At 40.5% G+C, this 26753-nt stretch overlaps 1 protein-coding gene across 2 annotated transcripts; it reads left to right on the forward strand.

The window, feature by feature from the left end:
• Positions 1-383: 383 nt before the first annotated feature.
• Positions 384-25694, forward strand: NIPA1 (NIPA magnesium transporter 1). 2 transcript variants are annotated; one of them, XM_061626968.1, is made up of 5 exons: positions 384-872; positions 4694-4741; positions 12058-12148; positions 17580-17740; positions 19937-25694. In XM_061626968.1, the coding sequence occupies exons 1-5, from the start codon at positions 716-718 to the stop codon at positions 20446-20448; spliced, it is 969 nt and encodes a 322-aa protein (XP_061482952.1). In that variant the 5' UTR covers positions 384-715; the 3' UTR covers positions 20449-25694. The 2 variants fall into 2 exon arrangements, with proteins under 2 accessions (XP_061482952.1, XP_061482953.1); XM_061626969.1 differs by lacking the exon at positions 384-872 and adding an exon at positions 2598-2690.
• Positions 25695-26753: the final 1059 nt, after the last annotated feature.

Raw genomic sequence — 26753 nt, forward strand, 5'->3', positions numbered from 1 at the left:
ACACTAAATTTGTTGAACAATCACGTGAAAGCAAGTCTATCAGATTCTGAATACAAGAGAGCTGAGTCTTAAGCAAACCTGGTTGTTGAATCATGGACCCACTTGCCCACACAAACGCAGCTCTGCGCAATAATGACACCACTGACAGCGCAATCCCCTCCATGTGCGCTCAGAGCTAAGTCCCTCTGAGTTCAAGTAAGCCTTCCTAGAGACAAACAGGTACTATATAATCACAATACGAGTTCATCCCTAAAAGAGCAAGAGCCAGCAACGCCCTCTTTCGGCTGTAACCTACATTCCAGCGTTCAGGCTGCTGCTCCCCCACGCTAACGTCACCAGCCTGCATAGTCATGACGTCATGGTGCAAAGCCGTGTCGTCATGGTGCAGAGCCCCGGCCACTTATCGACTTGCACCGCTGGCGTTTGCGAAGAAGATTGTTCTTGAGAGTTGCCGATGCTGGAAACGGACATACACACACCCCGCTCTCCTTGGCTCGGGCTGTAGAGCCAGGAGCGACAACCCCTCAACTTTACTGCGGGGCTTCGGGTGCCAGAGGGCGCTGAGATCTCAATAGCAGCAGCTAGGGGAGGAGTTTTGTAGTTCAGGGCGGATCCCGCAGAGCAGCAGCCGCTTCCTGGCCGGCTTGGGAAGAAGAAACAGGGGCGCCGAAGCGCTGGACGTTCTTGGTGTTGGCACCGCCGCCCGGGCACGAGGATGACGGTCGGTGCAGCAGCAGCTGGAGATGGGGGGTCGCCGAATCCCGGCCCCGCGGCAGTCTCTCTGGGCTTGAGCGTGGCTGTGGTATCCAGCCTGGTGAATGGCTCCACGTTCGTACTGCAGAAAAAAGGAATCGTGCGGGCTAGAGGACGAGGTAGGAGGGGGGCTCCTACGGCCTGTTCACCCCATCCCCTTCCCTATCCACTGCGGTGGGTGGGCGCAGAAGGGGCTATTTGCCGTGGTTTCCGTTCTATTTCCTGCCCCTTTCCCGCCGCCTCCCGGGCTTGAACACGCGCCCCCCTACTCCGGTTCCTTGGCACCCTCTTCGGAGGTCACCCTCTGCCTGCGAATCTTTGGCACACGCAGCCCAGCAGCGCGCCGGTGCCTTAAAACACATCACCACTTCTGTCTCGCACCTGATTGCTATCCACGGCTTCTGCTGCCCTTATACCTAATTTCTGTCATAACCTTTTCACCACCAAAAGGCATGTTCCTGGGGTCTATGCTCCTTCAATGTGTGTATTGCCTGTGCGTGAATGCGAGGTGGAAGAGAGGTCCCTATCTAACGTAGCGACACTGTTCCCTGTCTGGGCTTGAAGCATATAGCTTTGGACCCTCTGGGCAGGCACGGGGTTATTACAGGCAGTGTCTTAATTGAACCCATCAGTTCTCCTCCCTTCCATCCACTTTCTATCAACCCCCTCCCCTTGGACTGGGATGACCTTCTAATCTAGTTGCTATCTTGTTCAAATCACCTTTCAGATTGTTTTTACAAAAGTTTTGTGTGTGAATTATGATTCCAGGGAATTTACTTTGTAGCAGAGCTGAATGCTTTTGACTCTGGAAAGTAATGTTTAGTAAAGAAGCTAAGTGTCAGGAGTCTGTCCAAGGGAGGAAGATGTAATGGTGAGGTTCTGGAACTTGCCTAGATGTTAAGTTTCTTGCTGTGTGTTTTGAGTATAAAGCCATATTTAATATATGAAACTCTAAAGAAAATCTACAGGTTGTCTCAGGGATTGGCATTCAGAGATCTACTTCAAGCATTTCCAGTGGGCTATTTCTCTCTCACACACTTGCTCACACATATACACACATATTAGCAAACTCCTATTACAAACTGCTTTTGAAAGTTCCCTCAGTTTCAAAAGCGTGTTGCCATGTGGCATATACAGGCTCCTACTGTTTTACAAAACAACCTCCATGGGAGAACAGAACTAGTTGCTTTGTTCTTTGGATTTTTGCCACGATCATTAGTTCTACAGATATAATGAAAATACAGGCTCTCAAATCAAACTGAAGAGCACAACTCTTTGCAGTTAGCATGCCATTTCTGTGTGAGATTCATTTCATTATCCGGGAGTTCTTGTGTTTTCTTGTTGGAGTACTTGAGAATAGAAACGATATCTTCCAATCAGACAGAGGCAGGAGAATGATATTGGCATGACATTTCAAATATATAAGCTGTTCCATTCCAGAAACTAAACCTGGAGGGGCATTGTTGCCCTCAGTCTGTTCTCGGTCCTGTTACAAAACCATCCAGTTCTGCTACCTAAACAAGGCCTGCTGTAAGACAACATAGTCACTTTCCCTGGTTTCTTGATTGGCTGCAGCTTGTCATCTGTAATATTCAGTTATTTGGGTCTTTGACATGAATAACAGCAGTGCAAAGGGGGGGAAAGAATGATTACCAGCAATAAGCCATTTTGGCAGCTCTCAGAATAAATTAGACAAAGTCATTTACATGTTTCAAACTATCTTTTATAATGTCCAGTTTAAAAACAATGCAGCCCTGCTTTTATTGTATTTGTTCAGTTTAAAAATAATGTTGCTCTGTTTTTATATAAATGTAGCTAAGAATCTTTAACAGTGACTGCAGAATCGCTTATCTGAGTTCTTCACACACATCACTGTGAATCGACCCAAAGCAGCAAATTTGTCATTCACACTAAATTGTTCAAGAATTCTGAAAGTGGTAAGCTAACTTGGCTTCCTTTCACTGGCTTAAGTGATTAAGGGTGCAGTCCAACTTGCCTTTCTGCTGGCAGACTCCTGGCCTCTGCCAGCAGCAGCCCTCCACCATGGCTGAGCCATGGTGCCACCAGGAGCCTGCCAGCGCTGCTGGGGGTCTGCCAGGGATGGCCAACCCTGCAGACAGAGGGCTAACAGAAACTGGTGAAAGCCCCAAAAATGGGGTGTTCCAGGAGCATGGTGGGGAGGAGCCATGGGGGAGCTTATGTGAGATCTTCCTCACATTCAGACCCCTTCCCTGAGTCCCAATCCCCCCCTGCAAACTCCCCGAGCAAGAGGAAGATCCCATTGAGATTTCCACTGGCTCCTCCTCTGCCAGCCCCCCTTCTGCCAGCTCCCTGGCATTTGGATTGCTCTGTTAAACATTTGTGTGCTTTTGAGATTACATCATTCATTTTATTTACCAGTGGACTGAACCAAAATAGTGTATTCCACATGCACACATAGTTGCCCAGGTGGGTGGGTGCGCCATCTGATGTAAAGCAGCAAATTGTCTTGGCTTTCCCATGCCTCACGGAGTTCAGTGGTGATTCTTCCTAGTGAGTATGCACAGATTTTCAGCCATCCATTCCAAATGTCATGCAGAATTAAATGGACTTAAGTCTGCTGATTTAGATGGGTTTAGGCATGTTTAACTCTGCATAGGAATTGGTCTGTTAAGTTTTTAAATCAGAGGTGGGGAACTGTTGCCCTCCAGATGATCAGAGATGATGGTTGTAGTCCAGCAATATCTGGAGGGTCACAAGTTGCCCACCCCTGTTATAAATAGACTGCAGTGTGATCATCCTAAGTGGTTTGCACTAGCCCTTTTTTTAACAGCTGAGACATAGAATATTAGTACTTAAGTAACTAGATTTTTTTTAAAAGGGTGCCTTGTAAAATAATTTCAGATCACTGCTGTAATACCAGCAGATCATCTTATACCTGATAATATAATTGCAAGCTGTCTTGAAACATAACAAATTACTTGAGCTACATCACTACCAGCTGACAGCATGATCTAACATGTTTAGCTTGCATTTTCTACAATCACTGACTTGTGATATATTTAGACACTGTTTTTGCTCTTTTGTAAATGAATTTGAAATTAGAATCAATTGGTTTTCTAAAGAGCCAGTTTGTAGCTCCTGTCTCTCTTCTGTTTGAAGGGATTCTAATATAAGTATATGACATGCCACCTTAAGATTTTCTTCAGGAAAGTGTTTTTAAATGTAAATTGGACACCAATACAACAGTGCCAATTTTTCAGTGAAGAGATGTTCTTTCATATTTGTGTGATAAGCCAAAGATTATACCCTGTGATTTTCCACTTTTAAAATTGTATAACATACTTTTTTTGCTGTTCAAATGCTGAGATGTACAGCAGCTCAAATGCTGTGCAAAAAGTTACTTTCTCTTCCCTGCAAGTAACCTAGACTACAGCCCTGTACCTACTTGGAAAATGGAAATGGACTGTCTTCAAGTTGATTCTGACTTATGGCAACCTTACAAATAGAGTTTTCATGGTAAGCGGTATTCAGAGGTGGTTTTACCATTGCCTTCCTCTAAGGCTGAGAGGCAGTGACTGGCCCAAGGTCACCCAGCGAGCTTCATGGCTATGTGGGGATTTGAACCCTGGTCTCCCAGGTCATAGTCCAACACCTTAACCTCTACACCACACTTACCAAGGAGTAAACCCCACTTAACTCAATAGGACTTTTGGATAGATATGTGTAGGGTTGTCTAATAATGCTTTGTATTTCTATACAGCAAATGTTCAAGGTAATTCAGATACAGTAGCTAAATAATCCTCACAACAGTTCTGTAAAGCCAATATTAAATTTGACTTAGCATTAAAGCTGTGTGAAGAACAGTAGCAATCTGTGATATTTACAGTGTATATGAGTATGAGTCCATACTGATTTTGCATTATTGTTGATATTGTTTTCTGATTCTTCACTTTTCTAGGAACTTCATATTTAACCGATATAGTCTGGTGGTCAGGCACTATTGCAAGTAAGTATACCTTGAAGTAACTAACCAAGAAATCCTATGTTCTTCTTATATGCTAGAATAGTAGAAGAAAGGTGCCACCACTATGCTGGTGGAAGAGCCACCATACATGCACAGTCCAGTGTATCTGGAATGTTCTGCTGCTGCTATCTTTCATGCTGGTGCCATATCCTGCATTCTACTGACATATCAGAGCTTCCACCGAATCCCATGGACTCTCTGCGGTACTGAGCTACTGAGTACTGTAAAACAGTGAATTTAACCTAGTTGTCTGTTTTATTTTAAGAGGACTGTATTTGTACGAAATACAAAAGCATGGAACTCACAGTCAGATTGGTATTCTTTTTCCTCCTATTACCAACTCTTACAATTTGTTCCCTGCTTGAAGGTTTTGGATAACATGTCTTATGAATGACCACTTTGATTAGTCCGTTGGATGTTGTTGGATTATTTTTTTTAATTAAGTCTATTAAGTTACCCAGTAGTGAGTCTTTTTTAAGTATCAAAGGTTTTGTATTTTTTAAAGGTTTCACTGTTACTGAAAATTTTATGTGATCCTGGCCTTTATTCAGAATGTTCAGATTTTAAACAAAAGACACTCTCAGGCATCACAAAAGAAATAATCCTTTGCTTGACATAATGCAGTTGTCCAGGGCTGATGAGGCCACTTCATAGTTATAGGAGAACATGTCTTTTTAGAGATAAAAAATCCACCTAGGGCTATCTGGTCTCAGCATATAGTCAACAAAAATTTTGTCAGGTAGCTGAAACTTACTCTGTCAGACATAAGAATTTTATTTATTTACTATATTTATATCCTGTCTTTCATCTAAGCACTGAAGGTGCATACACGGTTTCCCCCTCGCTCATTTTATTCTCACAACAACTCTGTGAGGTAGTTTGGGCTGCTGCTGGGAGGAAGGGCAGGATATAAATCTTAAATAAAATACTGTGGCTGGCCCAGGACACCCATTGATTTTCATGGCTGAGTGGGGATTTGAACCTTGGTCTCCCAGGTCCTAGTCTGGTACTCTAATGACTACACCACGTGGCTCACAATTCATACTCTCTAGTTTAATATATCTGGTTTGGCAGCCGAATTTGTGGGGACAGAGATGACCAGAAGAGCCCAAGAAAAAAAACCAGAGTTGGTGTGTTCAGATATCTGCTAAAAACACCCATATGACTTGGGTGCAGCGTGCTATGGGAGACTGAAGTTCTTCCTGGTTTCATAGAAGACAATACTGTTCCATTCAATTGCAACACTGCAGTGCCAAGAAATGCAAAGGCCAGCTAGTGCTAGCAAAAGTAGCAAGCCATGCCATTAACATGGCTTTGTAGACTAATTTACACAACCCCTCCCCAGCTGCTCTTCTAAAATTAGCAGAGCTTGGAAAAGTTACTTTTTTTGAACTACAATTCCCATCAGCCCAATCCAGTAGCCATGCTCGCTGAGGCTGAAGGGAGTTGTAGTTTTAAAAAGTAACTTTTCCAAGCTCTGAAAATTACTGGACCTGTGATGAAGAAAGAAACCTCAGAAGCATTTGTGATAATCAGCCCTCAAGCATGAGGTATGAAGGAAAGGCAAACACTGGGAATTAAGGTGGAACCTAATAACCATTTGAAACGTGAATACCTCACATAAGCAATATTTATAGTTGTCAGTGAGGCTAGACAGTGATGATGGTCATAGTTGGCTGCTAACTGTAGGATTGGATCAGTTTTGAATTACTCCATTTCAGTCTTTTTCATACTGACACACCTTGCAGACTATGATGTCCCTGTATATATATAATACTGTAAATATGGTAAGTGTGGGTTTATTAGAGTATATGTGGTAAGCAGACTGAGTGAGGGGGGGAGCACATGGGTTGGAATGTTGGAGAATGTTGTATGATGATTGGCTGAGTGTCTGAGTGTCTGAAGGTATAAATGAGAGGATTACAGTTGAGAGGAGGTTCGGTTGGTTGGTTCGGTTGGTTCTGTGGGTTGGTTTTGGATAGGGTGGATTGGATTAGGTGGGTAGTGAGGTAGGTTATTGATGACTAAGAAACATAAAGAGTAACGCATCTTATGAAACCACATGCTTGTTGACTATTCCTTTAAGTAATCTTGTTATTCCCTTTGTATATAAATAAATATTTCTTGGTTTACCAAAACACCTGATCCTTGGCTGGGTTTACACAGACCAGAAGGGTGGGCAGGGTATATACCAAGGTTGGGAAACAGTATCAATGGTGGCAATGGTGAAGAGATAGTGTAACATCATCAGGTATCCAGAGCAACCCAGGGCTGTAATCTTTATAGGCGCAAAGATACAGGGGGTTGAGGCCTGTAAGTGCACCCAGACACAACGTAGCAATAAGCCAGGAGGAGATGAAGGCACAGTCTCAAGGCAGTATTGTTTAGAGAGAGTGTCTGGTGGTGGTGCCTAGCAGGGGGATCTTGAGAGATCTTTGCTAGAGACGGTGAGAGAACCGTTTTGAGAGCAGGACCCTGAGGTGGGACCGTGACAAGGTGGTGACCACAGGAGGGAACCTGACACAGACCCATTGCCTAACTTTTCTTTAGAAGGTTTGGACTTTGCCACTGCCATTTTAGAATAGGGACTTGACATTTTGCAGTTTCCAGATCCTAGAAGATCCTCAGTCAGATTTTCTGTTGCAGAGAGACAAGAAGATTGTTTAAGAAGACAGAGGGAATTCAGGACTTCCCAGATGTGGATCATCAGTAAGAGGAGATATGTTGCACTTGCCTATGAGGGTATTGACCTGCTAGCTGCCCTAACTGTAGTCATCTTCTCCTACTTCCCAGACTAATTTCCCACTCCTGATGGTGGGATTGAAACAGAAGAGGTTGAGAGTGAGGTCTCTTGTTGTGGAGAATTTCATTGAACTGTGATACACAGCTGCTACCCTCTAACTTCCTCTTTCCTCTGTACTGCCTCGGGGCATTCTTCTATCAACAGGTTTAAGCTTCCTTTTCAACAAGCTGGCAAAACTTTCTGGCCTGATGTGTGTTTAGAATTAGGCTAGACTTGCTCCAGGTGCCTTAGGGCTGAGTTATGTTTCAGATCCTACAACCAGTTCATGGGAAGGAAAGCAAATATCAATGTTCCACCGAAAAAATGTTTACTCAGGCAGTTACGCATGCAACTTGGCAAAGCCAGCCCTACAATTAGGCAGTGTGAGATGGCTACCTCAGGCAGTTGGCTTTGGGTGACATGAAAGGACAGCATGTTCTTAGTTGCTTAAAAAGAGGTACCTGTGGGATTTTATTTTTCAGGCACCAGAATCAGCCAGCCCCAACTAAGCTTGACTTGGGGTGTGGGGAAAATCCCACTTGTAATGTGAACATGTGGCCAAAAAATCCTCCATTTTGTTCCTTTTCTTTCTGTTGCTCACCCAACAGAGCTCCAACATAAAGACTTCCATTAATAGATTAGGTATATCCTAGGGAGCTTGAGCTAGCTTTGCAGGGGTGATCATTCCTATTAGACTATATCACAGTACCAGGGGGAAGGTCCCACACAAGTCCCTTTTCATGCACTTTATAGCCCTGCCTCTGTCAAGCACACCAGCCGTACATTGACTGCTGTGTGAAGGGGCCCTCTGCATGTACAGATGTAGATGGGTAGAGGGGGCACATGAGGGGGCATCCTGATTGGCCCAGGCCAGGGGAGGCCTCTTCAACAGGCCACTGAATGTGTTGGGGTGGGGTTATGCAGCACAATCTCCTCACACATGCTTTTCACTGCATGAGGAGGTTTGAGCAAACTCACCTTGTGACTCCCATGGATGCTATCCGTTCATGTTGGAAAGAGGAATTATACCTGCTGTTTTGTTAATTACCTGGGTCAGTTCGTATGGTCTTTTTTTACATGCCATATTTCAATTACAAATTAACAGTGACCATTTTTCTTGTTACATTTCCAATCAAGTGCTGGTGGAGGGTATATGCTCAGGTCCTCTGGCCATTCTCGTGGCAGGGCACGTTATCACACTTGCTAGTTTTCCCCACTGAATTTTACCCATAGGCTACAACAGGCAACTTAAGAGTAAAGCTACCCCTAAGCTAGCTGAATGTGGCCTGAAATAGATAGTAAAGATTTACACTGCTTTAACCTATGTAGGCTTCTTTCCATCAGTGCATGGCTGAGAGAGAACCATTCAAAGCTGACTTCAGCCTTTCACCACATAAGATGGAAAGGTTAAATCCATTTGACTTACATCTCTGCCCGCAACTCTAATTCTGAATGTTGTTTGTCTCCAGCTTGTCCAACAGGCAGTGCTTCCAAGATGGCACCAGGCATGTGCTTCATACACAGACTTCCTAGGATGGTATCTCCACGCAAAGTCTGTACAACTTGTAAGCTGTGAGCAGCCCACCAGACATGTCTGGCAATCCGCCAGGGGCTCAGTAAGCTTGGGTTTACTGAGCCCAGGATTGCAAAAATGGGGGTGTTTTTAAATGCACCTTTTTAAAAGCATTTTTATGCATAGCTGGTAGGCTGCATTCAGCTTGATAGTCCATAAAATGTGCAACCCTAGTCCATAGAAACAGAACCTGATATTTAGGAGCCTGCTTAATATGTGCGTGTTGAATGCTACTTGGAGGCACCTGCTGCCACTGCCTCATCCATCAGGCACATTTGTCAAAACTTTATAAAAATATTTTGCAAGGGGTAGGGAATATACAATCCACAATCTCTAAAATCCAGTGCCTGAAGCGGCCACCTCACCTTGCCCCATTGCAAGGCCACACCTGTAATTCAGGCCCTGGCTCATGAGTACTTAATCAGTTAATTGATCAATCAAGGTTCAGCAAACCTAAGTTTTTTTCTTCTGATAACGTTTCAGGAATATAATAAATGAGTTGAATTAGACACTGGACTGCTATTGCTTTGATCAAAGTGCAGCCATTATTTCTGCACCTAAAACACAGTTTTCTTGGCTCAGAAAACAGTAGGCCAACACTTCTCATCACATATCAGGCTGGAGTACATGGGTCGTTATTTATAGGTTCATAATAATATGCATTTATGATCTTACTAGGGGTTGCTGCCCCTACTCACTTCACTCATCTACCATGCCACCTAAATCCCTCACGCAAATCATTCCCCTCCCCTTAGAGCTTGCCAAAAGCCTTTAATGATCCCCCGCTTCTCCCCCCTCACCTGATGCCAGACATGCAAAGACACCAACGTCCCCTACCAGCTACACCCCTCACCAAAACCCCCACTGCCTACAGGCCTTGCCAAACTCCTCCTCTCCCTAGACCTGACCAAGCCTTCTCCTCCCACCCCTCTACAGATCACCAAGCAGGTGGTGGCATCCAGTCAGTCCAGGCAAGCCGTGGAAGAACACTTGGGATAGGCCGAGACAGCTCATTAGCAAACGGTCTGCTCTCCCACTGCTTTCCTCTTCTTCACCCTCTGCCACTAAGGCTGAAATAGTGTTGTTATTGTGGTGGGTGGCAGTGGCAGCCCAGCAGGATCCTTGCTGAGGAGCTGACCCAGCCTGTCGTGACTGTTCCTCCATGGCTTGCTTGGGCTGCCCAGTCACCATCATGGGCCTGTGGCATTTAGAAGGCTGTCATTGTGCTGTAGTATGCTGTGCAACAGCGTGACAACTGTTGCTCTGTGTGTGTGTGTGCTACTAAATTTGCTTAAAGCAGCTCAGTGTTTTGTATTTTGATATTTTGAATGTTTGTTGTAAGCCGCTTTGGGCACAGCTCACTGTGGAAAGGTGGCATATAAATAAACTCAATCAATCAATCAATCACAACAGCAGCAGAGAGTAACAGCAGATGTTGAAATACAAGTGTGCCAGTGTGTGTGTGCATTTACCTAAGAAAGCAGGCTCTTGCCCTGCATCAGGATCACTGAGACTTGAGACTTAGTAAAATAAGAAAAGCCACATTATTTATAGAAATACATAGTAGATAGAAAGGCATACCTAGTTCTAACTAACTAGCTACGTTGGAGGTGCAATGCCCAGCTGTGGGAGTTGACCTCATGGCTAGGAGAGAGAGCAGAGACAAAAGGTGTCTCCTCTCTCTCAGACAGTTGGAGAAGAAAGGAGCAGTAAACTTCCCTAAAGACATAGCCTAGTAGCCGGAAGGAAGCCAGTCAGAGCATCACAGGTAAAGGTAAACCAGCCTATCCATCTGGAGGACCCTAGCCCTATCTTCCCTCTGGAGCTTAAACAAAAGAACAAAACAGGAGTTGCTCTTGCCCCACTTCCAACAACAACAGCCTTAGAAAAATATTGTATGTAAAATTGGGAGACCAGTCTGCAGACATGTCCTTACAGTTGCACATTAAGCTGATCTTTGTATAAATTTGAAATATGATTGATATATTTTGATTGGCTCTAAAACAGGTGGGTTATGATATCATTGTCATGAGATCCTGCCTCACATGGAAATCTTTTTTTAATTTAAAAGCATGCCCTGCTTACTACACCTCCTCTTCTTTATCTTTTACTGATGCTATTTACTTATTTGGGAGCCTAACATGTGCCTATGCAGTCTGGGACAAAGCTTGCTTGCACAAGAAAGGACTAAGGATTCTTGGTATGCAAGCTATGCAACCTTTGTGTTCTTTTTTGTAGTTTAAATATTGAAGTTAGGATGCTAGCAATTCACTATCATAACTTCTGGTTATCTTCTTGCATTATTTTTTTCCTTTTCCTTTCTTCTATAGATAGAGATATATGCCTTGATTAAGAATATTCCCCAGTTCTGCCTCACATTTCTAATGTTTTGGCTTAAACCCACATAAGCACCTACCATTTAGCTGAGTGCTGCTTAGAATGGAGTTTTTGTTACAGGACAATTTGAGAGCACCAGTGTATCCTTAACTTCCCTGGAGTTAAATTATGGTAAGGTATGTAAAAAAATAGCTAGCATGTGCCTATACTTGGACATTTGTTATTGTGGCAGTGCTATTTCTTCTTATTGCAAATGTACACATTTATTTATTACAATTCTATCCCACCATTCCTTCAAGGAAAGTTGGCATACATAGTATTCCCCGTCCCATTTTATCCTTGCAGCGACCCTGTAAGGTTAGAGAGGCTGAAAGAGAGTGACCGACCCTGTAAGATTTGTGGCTAAGTGGGAATACAGACCTGGGTTTTCCAAGTCTGATGCTGTAACTGCTGTCCCATACTGGATTTCAGAATATAAAGGTTTGTCTTTCAAGTGAGTGGCTGGAAATATCTGGTTTTTACTTAACAGCGCAATCCTATACATGTTTACTCAGAAGTCAGTCCTATTGCATTTTTCTAGTTACCCATTTGCATTTATTTCCACAGTGGCACTTGGACAGATTGGGAATTTCTTAGCCTATACTGCAGTCCCAACTGTTCTAGTGACTCCCCTTGGAGCCCTCGGAGTTCCATTTGGGTAAGGGATTTTGTTTATTTGATTTTGAAGTTCATACAGATTAAAACGTACGTAGAGTAAATATCTGAATACCAGCAAGGAATGATAATGAAATTGGATATTTAGGTAGGTCTTTTGCCACAGTTTACTAGAGTGTGCCATGCCTGTTCTACTAATCCAGGCTTTGCTAACCTGGTATCCTTCAAAAGTTTTGGTCTGCAACTTCCATTAGCCCTAGCTAGCACAATGGTTCTCTGTGTGTGTCAATAAACACACACACACAGATACAGTTCGGAACACAGATTATGTAGATGGATCCTTGGTCTAATCTAGTACATTATGATCTGTCACAAATACCTGTAATTCTGCCAATAGCAAACTCAGGTGTTGAGTACTGACAAAAATGTGCCAAAATGAGGATAATGACAAACAAAAGGGAAGTACCAACATACTCTAAGGAACCCCAAGGTTTGCAGAAGTATACAACACCTTTGTAAAAAAGCCAAACCTAAGGGGACAGACAAACCCTCAAAACATTCAAATGGGGACTGAGCATGCTCCGTAGCCATAAAAGGTTAAGAAAATAAAAATGGGAAAACATGGTGGCGGAGGAATAGAATGCTCTGCTTGGAGGGAATAGCTGGCTGGAACCCTGAACAGGAACTACTCCTGTTAGGGGAGAGAAGACAGTACAACATTTTGTTTCCAGTCCCACTTGTTAGGAGTAGTGGCAATTCTTCCATATGCACCCCTGCCTCTATGTTCATATAGTTTTGCATGTACCTTTTAAAAGCTTTAAAAACATCTTTAGACATTGAATACTCTCCATTATACCACTCAAGTATGTGTGGATTGATTTAGCCCTTGTGAGTTTATTCAGCCAGAGAGAGGGGGAGAGAGAAACTTGGCGAACATCAGCAGACACAGTCTCCCCCTCCACAGCCTTTCAAAAGCTGTCTCCAACACTGCAGCATGTCACACTAAATGTATTTTTTTTTTCAATAATTTTTATTCAAATTTTCATAAAACATACAAGACAAAATCATAAAACATTCAAAGACAAAAAACAAAATCAAAAATAGTTAAACAAAAAGAAAAAAAGAAAAAAAAAAACAAAAATAAAAAATAAAGAGTAAAATATTGACTTCCCATTTGTCAAAGATCAAATCAGTTATAAGTCTATAATATATAACAATCCTGTCTCTTAAGTCATATTATAAAATCACTTTCCTCCAGTAGTTATCTTACTTAATCATCAAATCTCATAAACATTACTTTATTCTTTCCACAAAAAGTCAAAGAGAGGTTTCAATTCTTTAAGAAATATATCTATCAATTTTTTTTCCAGATAAGCATATCGATTAATCCATCTCATTACTAATTATGATAATCTTATTGTCATAACCATAGTCAAAATAAACATTTCAATTAATCCATCACATCAGAATCTGTTAGGTTCAATAATTTCAGTAGCCATTGTTCTATTATCTCTATTAGTTCCATTTTCCATCTTCCATCTTCAGTAGTCTTGTTAAGTCCAGTAATTTCAATATCCAATCTTCCATTATCAGTATTCCATAATAATCTTGCTGTCAAAGCCATAGTCATATAGTAAGAGTCTGATGGGGATTACCTCTATCCCAAATATTTTCTTGCCATCCATTCTAAATAGGTTGCTGAAATACTGCTGTAAAATCATATCTCTGTTCTTTTTTTCAAAATACACTGGGTCATCTCTTAAAAGTTTTTCCATTGTCACATGGCTGCAGTTAATTCCATAGATTTTCTCTATATTGGGCTCCATCACATCATTCCAGTCCAGAAGATTATCCATGCCATTGATAACTTTATCTCTAGAATCTTCATTCATTTCTTCAGAGATAACATTGAGTTCCAAACAATAGATTTTATTTCTAAAGTCCATAGACTCCAAATCTTGTTCCTGTTCCACGTTGGTTCCAATCTCCGGGATCTCCTCTCTCACAGGGACCCCTATTCCAGTCTCCAGGGTCACCTCTCTCACAGGGACCCCTGTTCCAATCTCCGGGGTCTCCTCTCTCACAGGGACCCCTTCCAGGGTCACCTCTCTCACAGGGACCCTTATATCTTTAATCTCCTGCTTCATTTTACTCAATTCAATTTTCATTATCTCAATCTCATCCATTATTTTCTGAAACATAGTTATTTCCAGATTTTCAGCCACTTTCTTAATTGCCATTTTAAAAGAAAAATATAGGAAAACCACTTCTTATTTCAGCAACAATTGGGTTAATACTCCAAACTTGGTGACATCACAGTATAAACAGAGCAGACAGCCTTATCTCTCCAATAGTTAAGTAAACAAAATGCAGTTCCCAGGATCGAAACAATTAATGGCAATCGTCAAGAAACAGATTCGTCAAAATAAAATAGACCAAAAAGAGAGTAGTCTCAAAACAGTATAATATTTTTCAAAATAAAAATCTGGAATAGAAATCCCTCTTCTGTGTATATCTTTAGAATGCAAATCCAGGACAGCTTTTTGCAACAAAAACAGAGATAAGCTATTAATTAGTGCGTAGCAGAGAGAAGTTATGGCTCCCCAGTGAGATGTCAAAAACTGATCAATCTGGCAAATCTCTTTTAAACAGCAACAATTTAAGTCAAGTAAAAGAAAAATATAGAAAGAAGGGTGCTTGCCTGTTAGTGCGTTCTCTCTTAGAAGATAAGGTGAACGTTCGCTTTATCAGATAGAGCTTGCTGTTAAAAATCCGTCCCACCTTCGTCGGCTGGACCTCGTCCCATAAATTAATGAGATCTGGTCGTCCCAACAAAAATAGGCTTTGAGGTTAATCTCTTCGTTTCTCCCTACCCGGGAGAAGTTTAATCAGTCAAAAAAAAAAGAAAAAACTGACTGATATATCTGAATAAGCTTCTTTTGAGGCAGGAGCCCGTCTCAAAAGCAGGCACAGGCTAAGTCACCCTTCCCGGAAGTCCCATGTCACACTAAATGTAAAGAGAAACATTCCCTCTCCCAGGTTGGATGAATTAACAAAGCTCCATACAAAGGAATATTTCCTCTGTCTATATCCTTACCTGCAAAACCTAAAGTACAAAAGCAGATGTTTTTAAAATAATTTGGATAGGGGCTCAGCTTCTTAGCTGCAGGACAGAATCATCATCTTCCTTATCAGAACTGGACAAAGAGGATAATGATTATCACATTAAGGATGCAGTTCTATGCACACTTACTGGAAATAAGCTCCATTGAGCACAGAGACTTATTCCTGGGTAAACATGCGTAGAATTGCACTGTACAAGTATTATGACTGGATTTTGTCTTATAAATATTTTACTAAATCATAACTATATAAATACACACAAAAATAGCAAAAATACAAACGACTTAATTATTTGAAACATTTATATACCGCTTAATCATTCCTAAGCGGTGTGCATGAAAACAAACCATACATGAAATAAACAATAGAACTACAGTTTCATTACATTTCTACTCATTCTCCTGCATAATTGCTGACTTTTGCATACCTAAATAAACATACTATTCATCTCCAAATCCTATTGACACACCATAGTACTCCAATTATTTCATAATCCTTCATTAATCCAATTCATAGCACCTAAAATAAAATCTAAAAAAAGTTCTCAAAAAGATTATTCTATCCCCTTTTCTTCTTTATTGTTTCATCCAATAACTTTTGTACATTTGACTATAAAAGTGTTAGGGTAATGTATTTATTTATTTAATAAATTTATATCCCACCCTTCCCAGAAGGAGCCCAGGGTAGCAAACAAAAACACCAAAGGCACTTTAAAACATCTTAAAACATCTCAAAAACATATTTAAAAAAAAGTTTAAAACATCTTAAAGTAATTCTAGCACACAGAATGGGATAAGGCCTCTGCTTAAAAGGCTTGTTGAAAGAGGAAGGTCTTCAATAGATGCTGAAAAGATAACACAGGTGGCACCTGCCTAATATTCAAGAGGAGGGAATTCCAAAGCATCAGTGCCACAGCACTAAAGGTCCGCTGAATATGTTGTGCGGAGCAGACCTCCTGATAAGACAGTATCTGCAGAAGGCCCTCACCTACAGAGTGCAATGGGTATATAAGGATAAGACAATCTTTCAGGTATCCTGGTCTCAAGCTGTGTAGAACTTTGCACAGCAATACTAGAACCTTGAACTTGGCCTGGAATGGCAGCCAGTACAATTCTTTCAGCAGCAGGGTAACATGTTGGCAATACCCTGCCCCAGTGAGCAGTCTCACAGTCACATTTTGCACCAGCTGCAGCTTAGAATCATAAAGTTGGAAGGGGCCTATAAGATCATTGAGTCCACCCCCCTGCTCAGTGCAGGAATTCATATTAAAGCATATTGGACCAACCTCAAGGACAGCCCCACACAGAACACATTACAGTAATCTAGCCTGGAGGTTACTAGTGCATTGCCCCGGTGGTCAGGCTATTCTGCTCCAACGCATTGGGAGAACCTCCAGAGCAGATTTTGGGAATGCACAGGAGGCTGGAGGGATAGAAAGAGAAACCAGAAGTCCTATTGTACAAATGGATTTCCATTGCTCAAGTGGCTAGACATCGTGGGATGAAGCCAGAGGGGAGGCTTGCTGGGTTTTAGGCCCTTTTCACTCTCTGAAATTCTCAAGAGAAAGTGAAGTACTGGGGCACAATCCTGCCAAATATAAGCACTTAAAAATTAATTTCACACTTGCATCTCATCCAGTGACATGTGCTTAACTTTGTCTGGATCGGGTGGTTACCCCATCCTTCTCAAAGACTCAAATAAAGTTGGGGAGATGCAATACAGCACAAGCAGTCATCTGCTTGCACAATGGATTTCTCTCCTCTGCCTTGCAGCCTTCATGCATGTCCAGAAACTGTACCAGAGAGTTGGGGACCCTCCAGAGCAGATTTTGGGGACACATGTGGGACTAGAAAAGAGAAACCAGAAGTTCTGTTGCCCAAGAGGTGGACATAACTGGATGCCACTAAATATTTTCCTTGGGTTTGTCAAAAGGTGATATTGGCTGAATTGTATAATGCAGGCTCTTCATCTACTTGAGAGTCTCTTCCAATTTTCCTTTTTGAAAAACACACACAGAGATGGAAAATGTTATACAGATTAAAAAAAACAATAACAAAGCCCTACCTCTCTTTTGCCATTGGTTATGATGTTTTTGATGATCACCAAGTGTGGCAAGGAAGTATTCCATCCCCATCTTGCCCTTCCACCTGCTAAAATGAGGTCAAATGTTAATATTGATCCCTTAGACCCAAGTTAGGAGGCAAATAAACCACTTTAAACAAACAAATTCTTTTGGTTTTATCAAAAAGAAGCAAAGGATTATGAGCTAGAGCTATGATTTACCTTGGAATTAAGTGAACAAAATTGAAAGTTTCAATTAAAATCTTCTTTTTGGCCCTCTTCTTTGAAAGATCCATTTTAGCTTCCTACTTACTGAAAGAAAAGCTCAACATTCTTGGCAAACTGGGCTGTCTGCTGAGCTGTGCAGGTTCTGTGGTTCTCATAATCCATTCCCCGAAGTCTGAAAGTGTCACCACTCAGGCCGAGCTTGAAGAGAAGCTCACAAATCCAGGTATTTCATTTCTTGGAATAATCATGCTGCCAAGTCACTCTGAGTCTCAACAGCTGTGTCGGTTTCACAAAACAAAAAACAAGGAGTAAGTTGGTCCAACATCAGGTATCGCCTCATTTGCTTTGTGCTTATTGCCAAGCAGTTTTGTATTGTGAAAAGAGGATGCATTAGTCTCTTTCCTGATGCTCCATCTTTAATGACTGCAATTCATTTGCTCCACAATCCTAAATATCTTTACTCAGAACTAAGTTCTATTGAATGCAATTAAAGTTGTTTCCTGATTTAAAAAGAAGTTTAGGGTTGCAACTGCAGAAAAACACTGTAAGGACAATAAGGCAAGCCAGTTTGCTTTCTTGATATGAAACTCTCTTCTGGTAAAGTTCTTTCTATGCATCAGTCCATTATTAAAGGAGAAATTAGCTGCATTCTTGCACAACTGAAGTCAGTGGAATTTAAGCACCTAATTATTCAGGATTGCAGTAACTAATACTATAAATGTATTGGGAATTAAAAAAACAAAATATTTATTAGAATGCTGTGCATTAAAATAATAGGCAATTTTTTTAAAAAAAATGCCTTTACTGAAACAAAGGCAACAAAACTATACAAAAAACAAAGACATAGGCAATTATATTAAATATGAACACTTAACATTATAACCGATAGAAGGAACGTACTATTCCTTTTGGGGAAATTTAAAGTACTATGGCTCTACTGCTATATGACTATGAACTAGTGGAGCTAGTGGGCACATTCAGATGATCCTCCAAACCACATGTTGCAAGATGTTAATGTTCACTGTGTGCATGGACTCCTCTTCTGTGTAGGCCTTGATTCCTTACTTTTTGTTTGGATCAAAACAGTTTGCTGTGATGTGTGAACAAAGAAACTGAATGAGTTTGTAAATCAGGAGTTGAATGATTTGTATATCAGGATGAAACTGTTGTTCAGTGCTATGGCAAAGTGGTTTGATTGAAACAAGTAAGGAACTGTTCTGCTGTTGAGGGGGGCAGGTTTATGCATGCACAGTACTCACTCATGACCCTCCAAAGTTTGGTTTGGAGGATCATCTGAATGTAGCAAGTGTGAGTTAGTGTTGGGTATATACATTGTGCAAACTGTATGCCAGTGGAAGGACTGTAGCTCATGGACAAATTAGATGCAACAGTGGCCCAGATTGACATGGGTCATTCCAAATTCCATTAAAGTGGAGCAATTTAAAACACCAAATGGACTTACTGATGCAGGCTGCTGAATCCTTATGACACTTCTGTTTCCCCTCCAAAACCACTTCTTTCCAGACAATTTTCTTCCAGCAGGAATGGCTTCCTGTCTCAAACCTTACTGGGAGAAAAACAGCTGGGCAGTAGCTGTTTGGGGCTGGAGAATAAATGCAGGGGTGTTTGTGGAGTGTGTGTTCAGCAATCTCTTCTTATGCTATTCCATGCTCCACTTTAAATTGACCCACTAGTTGGTTCATTTGGATTTGGGGGATACCCATTTCTGACATACAGCTCTACAGCCATCATTTCTTGTTAGTTTCTCAGTGATACAGTAATTTTTCGCATGAAGGAGGTGCCATTTCCAGTGCTGGGCATCTCCATGTAAAGAATATTAAGTAGCAGAACTGGAAATGCAGCTCTGCATGTTACCCAGCCTGGATAACTTGCTTCCAGATTAGAGTACGGTGCTGGACTAGATCTAGATTGATCACTGATTTCACCCGGTATAAGGCAGCTCCTTATATAGCCCATGAAATACTAGTAACTGGTAACTATTAGGATCCCAGTTTATTGAATTTTATTCGTTTGTTAGCAGTTCTGTTTATAATTTCTCCTTCCCTGGGAAAATTAATGCATTTTGGGGTGCAAGACTATACTGGAAAATACCAGCTGAGGGGATTTTGGAACTGGTAGACACCCTGCTATGCTGGCGGCACACTAGATACACCACTGCTATGACAATATGCCAGTGGAACTACTCTGATAAATACTCCAATGGAATAGCCGAAATGGTGCGAGGCACAGGTGGGTTGGGGAAAGAGAGAACATATTCTATACTTATTCAGTCAAAGCTGATTCACATTTTCTGTTCAGATTTCTAGGATTTTGCATATACATATTATAAAGCTGAAAAATGTCCTCTATAAAACTGTCTTTGTGCAAAGATTTATCATGTCACTATTTTGTTTTTCAGTGTTCGTGGGTTACCTCTGCATCGTTCTTCTCATGCTTCTTCTGCTTATCTTTTGGATTGCACCAGCTCATGGACCTACTAATATCATGGTTTACATCAGCATTTGCTCATTGTTAGGAAGTTTCACAGTGCCCAGTACAAAAGGCATTGGACTGGCTGCTCAAGATATCTTTCACAATAACCCATCAAGTCAAAGAGCACTGTACCTCTGTTTGGTTCTGCTAGCAGTATTAGGATGTAGCATCATAATTCAGTTCAGGTACATCAATAAGGCTCTGGAATGTTTTGACTCCTCTGTGTTTGGTGCCATCTACTATGTAGTATTCACCACTCTGGTCTTGCTGGCCTCAGCCATTCTATTCAGAGAGTGGAGCAATGTTGGAGTGGTTGATTTCTTAGGGATGGCTTGTGGATTCACTACTGTATCTATTGGAATTGTTCTTATACAAGTCTTCAAGGAGTTCAATTTCAATATTGGAGATTTAAATAAGCCTAATATGAAGACTGATTAAGATACCAATATCAGAAGTGACTATAAGACCCAGTAAATTATAAGGCCTTCCACTTCTAGACCATGGGAATGATATAGCCTATGATTTTTAAGCCCGGAGAACAACAGAGCCTTTCATTCCTTGGTGGAATGTGTGAAATGAATTGGTGTTCTCCATCCATTTTCTTTAGGACTACTGTTATCATGCTTCAACCATCTAAATGGTATTAAATGAATACTCTTGTAACCCTCGCAGCAGGCAGGTAATAATTGCATCAGTGCAATTCTTCTTCACCCTAGAAGATGGTTGATATCGCGCACGCATTCTGGCATATTAGGATGCAGGAACCTTTCAAAATGCCTTCCTGAAATGCTGTGTGATTACATTAAATTCAGCTTCTGTGCTCAGTTGGGCAGTTGCCATGAATGATAAACAGCCCTTTTTTTCCAAGGGCAGTGTAGATACACTTCAAAAAATTGTGACTGGATTTTCCTCCTCTCTGTCTCATTAGTTATGTAGCAAAATTAATTGTTTTCACAGCTTTATTTGAGGATACTTAAATCAGTATTTCAAAATCTATATACTGATATATTTCCTTCCTTCATTGACTGCCTCTGTAATTTGGACTGATGTTGAGCCCAACATCAGACTGATGTTGACTGATACTTAAGTCCAAGACACAGAGCAGTGTATTTATCTCTCAAAATACTGTTTTACCAGGTCAAAGTTGCTCACAGACCTAAGTAATTATGGCATTCAGTATACTGGTATGCCTTTATGTTCATAGTAAGTATCTGAAGTGCATTAACACATTACATTACATCCCAGAGCATTTAATGATCAATAAAAAATAATGTGAGGGTTGTGGCAGATTGTAACCACTTTTCTACACCCCCCCCTTTTTGGTAGATCATTTGTAAATAGATGGAAACTACTTCAGTGCCTTTTGTATTCTAAAAAGACCACATAAGTTGAATGAATTTGTGTTTTGAGAATCTCTGTGGGGCAGTTCATTTTCTCCTAACATTTGGCTGTCCTCATGCTTATAAACTTGCAAAACGGTCAGAAAGGGCAGTATATTTTCAGTATAATTAAGGTGACTGTGCAGTAACTTCCATGCACCTCCTATTGTGTGCTTGCTCCGAGGAGCAGTATTCTACAATTGCCCATTCTCAGGGTCCTAGTTTTTCCCTAACAAAGTTCAATAAGCTACTTCATAGCATACTAAGTCAGGTTTTGAAAAGGAAGCTTGTGGTGAAGTGAATGTTTAATTCCAGTTAAGGAAAGTTTAACCAAGTGTCCCAAGTGGCTCTTCAGCCATCAAGAATCCCAAGCTATTGTCACTCACATAGAAAGCAATTCAGATCAGCCTGAGGCACAGAACTCTCTCATTTTACAGAAATGACAAGCTAAAGCTAATTTGGTATACCTGATTCAGATATTAAGGATCTGCTTTGCTATATGAAGCTTCAGATTTGATTTAACAGCTTGAGGGTACTTAAAGATATATTATCAGTCTTTAATTTTAATGTGTTGGAAGTCTTCCATAGAACTATTTTATCTTATTGGTTCAATGATATATAAAATATGTATTGATTAAAAAATCTGCATATTTTCCTAAATATGCAAAAGTTTTGATGTACTTGAAGTACAGTTTCTGTATTCACCAAGCAAATAAGCAATTAATCCATTCAAAGTCCAGCTTTCAGTTCATTAAAAGCCACTCACAGCAATAACATTATTTAAACAATGGGTGAAAGTTCACCACAGATAATTATCAGTTTTCTAAATTAACACAAATAATCAGGGTAGAAGCTCTGCAATTCCTGTTAACTTTTGTCTGTAAGTTGCAAATGGGACGTCATAAAATAAGGGGCACTCCACATGTTATTGCTTGGGCTTATGTACATTAGATGTATATTGTCATGTTTGGATTGGCCATAGACTTCCTATTTCACCATGTCTATACATGGTAGAGTAGATAAATATAGCCACTTCAAACATTATGGTGATCACTCATATTATACGAAGAGGCCCTTAATTAAGGGTCTACAAATTTTGTCTTGGTTTACAAGCCGGCCATCTACTACATAGTGTTCACTATGTAGTATTCATGTTATTTGTGGTCAGCACCAGTCCTCTCCCTGAAACCTCCTGAAATGCACAGAGGCCTTGGGAAAGAAGCAGGGTCATCTTATTTGTGTGGAATGCAGACAAGGTAAGAAATAGCAGAAATCTCTCCCACTGCTTAGACAAGAATCCTACTGTTTCTTGCTGGCTTGAAAAATGTGATAGGGTAAGAATCTACTCACTGGGTGTCCTGCTCAGCAGCAGACACTTGTCCCTGACAAGTGGATTTATGGATGGCTGCCCTTAATCAGTATTCATACAGTTTAGATATTAATTTTGTGTAGAAACTTACTGTTTGTGATTGATAAGTGTCTGGAGGGAATTATTGTGAGGCACTGTATTTTAAATGAGATGTGGTTGACATTTCACATTTTTGAAAGAAAATTGATGAGACATGGTTATTTTGTTCCTATTTTTAAAAAAATGTATGTCCAGAGGTTAAATCACATTTGATTGATTCTAGCCTTTAACTTCTGATGACCTCAGTTGAGTTTTCCTTTATGTAAGCAGGCACATGGGTATGAGGATTATCTCATTCTAGAAATTGTAGCAAATGCTTGCTATGTGCATTATTGTTCTCTGTGAAAAAGTGCCTAACCAAGTATGCTGCTACGTATGCACATTTAAAATCCTACACAAAGCTTTCTTTTCTGAATGTGGTATTGTCAGTTTAGTCCTGGGATAGCTAACCAGGGCAGGGGGGGGTCATTCTCTCCTCCCAATAATGGTCTGGGGCAGAAATATATTTTGCCAACCAAATGTACCTCATCAGGCTCCATAATAAAGAAGGTGCCATCTGGAAGTAAGCACTTTACATATACCGAGTGAGTGTATGTGTTTGTGTGCTCAGGCACAGTAAATACAAACTATGTACACTTTCAGATAATGTACATGCTACATAAAAGAGAAATGTAACATTAAAATATGGAATACCTCTTGTTCTTACAACCTGAAAACATTTTTTTTATTTTCCTTAAGAGTGAAATTGTATACAAACTTGATTTACCACACTTTGATTTTAAAAGCTGCCAGATAAAATGGGGTCTGCCAGTTGGATATCCCTACTTTGGGCAGTAGTGTGTGGCAAGTCCATCTGAAGCCATTTGTGATTCTTTACCTTTCTCCAGTGCACCACCTCCCTGCTTATGACACTTTTTGAACTGGCTTGTGTAGGCCGATTTGTGATATAGGGGACTGGCTTTTTGGTGTGCTGCCTGGAGGGATTAGATGGCCTTAACGCCAAAAGCCAGAATGCTGTGACATATTTTCAGCGGCCTTGCACATAACTTATATCTCAGCATTTAACATATTGAATGGTAAACAGATATATATTTTTTTGCTACTTTTGTTCAACTAATAGTATCCCTTCTGTTTCGTTTGTTACCCAGTGGCAAGTTCAGGTTCCCTAAACATTGGATGTAAGAACATCATTGGTAATGCTAGTATAAGACTTTCTTCCATTCCCTGATCTTTTACTGTTACTACTTCTGTATATTTTTTTCAGCAGTACTGGGAAATAAACATGCTGTAATCTCCTGAACTTCAGTCTTCCTCAAACTTTGATATGTTCTTACTAGGTTTTGGCACAGTTCATACACATTGATTGTCAAGAGCCTGGTCACTTAAAATAATCAGAGCCTATGCTTATAAAAATATTTTAAGTGGACTGTATATTCATGGAAGGCATTAAATTTTAGCTGAGCCCTCCCTAAAGATATTTCATAGTGTATTTATGAAGTATAATGATGTGCTGAAGATGCTTAATTCTGTTAGTAACATGTTGTAGGATTTACATATTTCTGCTTTATTAAGTTCCTTTAAGTCTATTAGTAATAAACCTTTCCAATAAAGCCAAAAATCCTTTAGTTTTTCCTAAATAACAATATGTTGTGTATTTAAAAAAAAAATCAAAGATTGCAACCCGCAGCCTGCTGACACAGGAATAATTTTATGTACACTTGAGGCACAATCCACTAGGAAATATTTCTAGAGAAGAAATCCAACAATCCGTTCAGCTAATGAAAGTTGCACAATATTTCTTGAATAATTTTAATGGGACTAGTTTAGGAGATGGAATTCTGGATTGTGCCCTTCCCTATAGAGCAACCCCAGGAATACTTACGACAAAGGCTGCAACCCGAAGCACACCTAATTGGGAGTAAGCCGTATTAAACAATGTGGGACTTACTTCTGAATATATAGAAGTGCTCTTTAAATTGCTTTTACGTTGTTGCCTATACAAATTATTTCTTATAGCTGTTCCAGATTGAGTGTATGTGTGAGTGAAAGAGATTCCTATTTATTAATTAATATGAATAGGCTCATTTCATTTATATGAAATTATCTTAGTAATTTTATTGATTTATACTGAATGTAGTGATATTGAAGAAATTAGCTCCAAAAGCACTGGATTTTGAAACGTTACAATGGAAGCTGTGCACTTCATCTTTATATTACGGTAGTTTAAGATTTTAAAAAGATGGTTTATAAACTGCACTGAAAGTTGGATTGTATTTGCATGATGGACCACTCTCACTTTCTAATTTAAACAGAGGATTTTAAAGACTTCAGAGCTCTTTAGAGACTATGATCATATTACATATACACTGTTGGCATATGGGTTTGCACTTTGGTGGGAATTATTACGTAGAGCCAATACCTAGGACAAGGGTGGGGAACATGTGATCCTCCTGGTGTTTCTGGACTACAACTCCCATCACCCTTAACTGTTGACCATGCTAGTTGAGGCTGATGGGAGTCCACCCTCAGCTGGAGAGCTTTTTGTTCTTTTATTTGTAGTAGGGGTGATGATGGCTGGTATGTTTCAAATTAAAATATGAATACAAACAATAGAAAAGGTGGTTGGGAGCAAGACTCCTAAAGGCTTGATTGCTTAAATACTATTGTGTTGCAATATAGTTAGGTCAGGCATATTAAAGAGGACTATTTTATTAGTTTCCAAGACAATATGTATATAATTTGTTAAATGCTTAAAAACTTTAGCTTTGCTTTAAGCCAACAGTTATAGGCATGTTGTATTTGCCTTGTAAATTAGCAAAGGCTGTTTATTAAGGTTTCTGACAGCAGACCTATTTATTAACATGTAATGTTTTCAAATAAAAAAAATTATAGCTCCATATTTGTTTTATGAGATTTTGTTTTTAACTCTACTACCTTTATGAGGAGTGAAGAATTATAAGCAGAGCCACCATCAGGCTTTCTCCTAATCAATCAAAATCATTAACTGCAACCTGTAACAATACTCTGACAATTGACCCATGCCTGGAATAACAATAAAAATAAATCACTAGGTCCTGTCTTTACATGATAGAGCACAACAGGACATCTGTTTGAATGGCAGGTCCTGTCTTGCTTAAGAGTACTGGCTGTAATCAGAAACATGCATTGCTATTTTCAGGCTTACTAATGCACTACCTGATCATCTATATCCTACCGAAGATGCCCTAACCTACTTGACTGATGTTACCACTCAGTTTTATGGTTTAATTTAAACTGGGGCGTAGCTCTAAATCCTCTTTTCAGTGTCTGGACTCGGCCCTGGAAAACATTAAACAAGTCCCTTCAAACTTCTTCCCCATGTCTTTATCTCACTACTCAGAAATCACACTTGGTGAGGCAATGCCTCCTCCACTAAAGGTGGGAACATGATTGCCAATACACCCTGATTATGTAACAAATAGAAGATCTACAACAGTAAGCCACTCAAGTGTGGTCAGGTGAAGTTAATCAACGAGAATGTTTGGGAAGCATCCCTCCACACCCCTGAGCATGCAAACCACCACCTTGTTGGCTACCCAGCCAAGAATTATAATAATAATAATAATAAATTTTATTTTTTAGTCGCCTATCTGTCCGACTATTCGGACACTCTAGGCAACTTACAACAATGGTTAAAATACAATATACAATACAAAAACAATTTACAATATACATTATATCTGATATAAAACATCAATTAATACAACAGAAAGCTAATCCACCCTAAAACCACCCTCCACACATCCCCCTCTCAGCCCCGCAGCGTCGGCCAGCAAACGGTGAGTCACGTTTATTCCTCTTATGGCGTTCTTATCGTTTGCGCTCTTCTTGCCAATTTCCACTCACAGAGTGTAGAGGCTAAAAGGGTGGCCAGCCAAAATAAAAGGGGGGAAGCGCTTACTTACGCCCGTTTCTCC

Source organism: Rhineura floridana, chromosome 5 (genome assembly GCF_030035675.1).
Source record: "Rhineura floridana isolate rRhiFlo1 chromosome 5, rRhiFlo1.hap2, whole genome shotgun sequence".
NCBI lineage: Eukaryota > Metazoa > Chordata > Lepidosauria > Squamata > Rhineuridae > Rhineura > Rhineura floridana.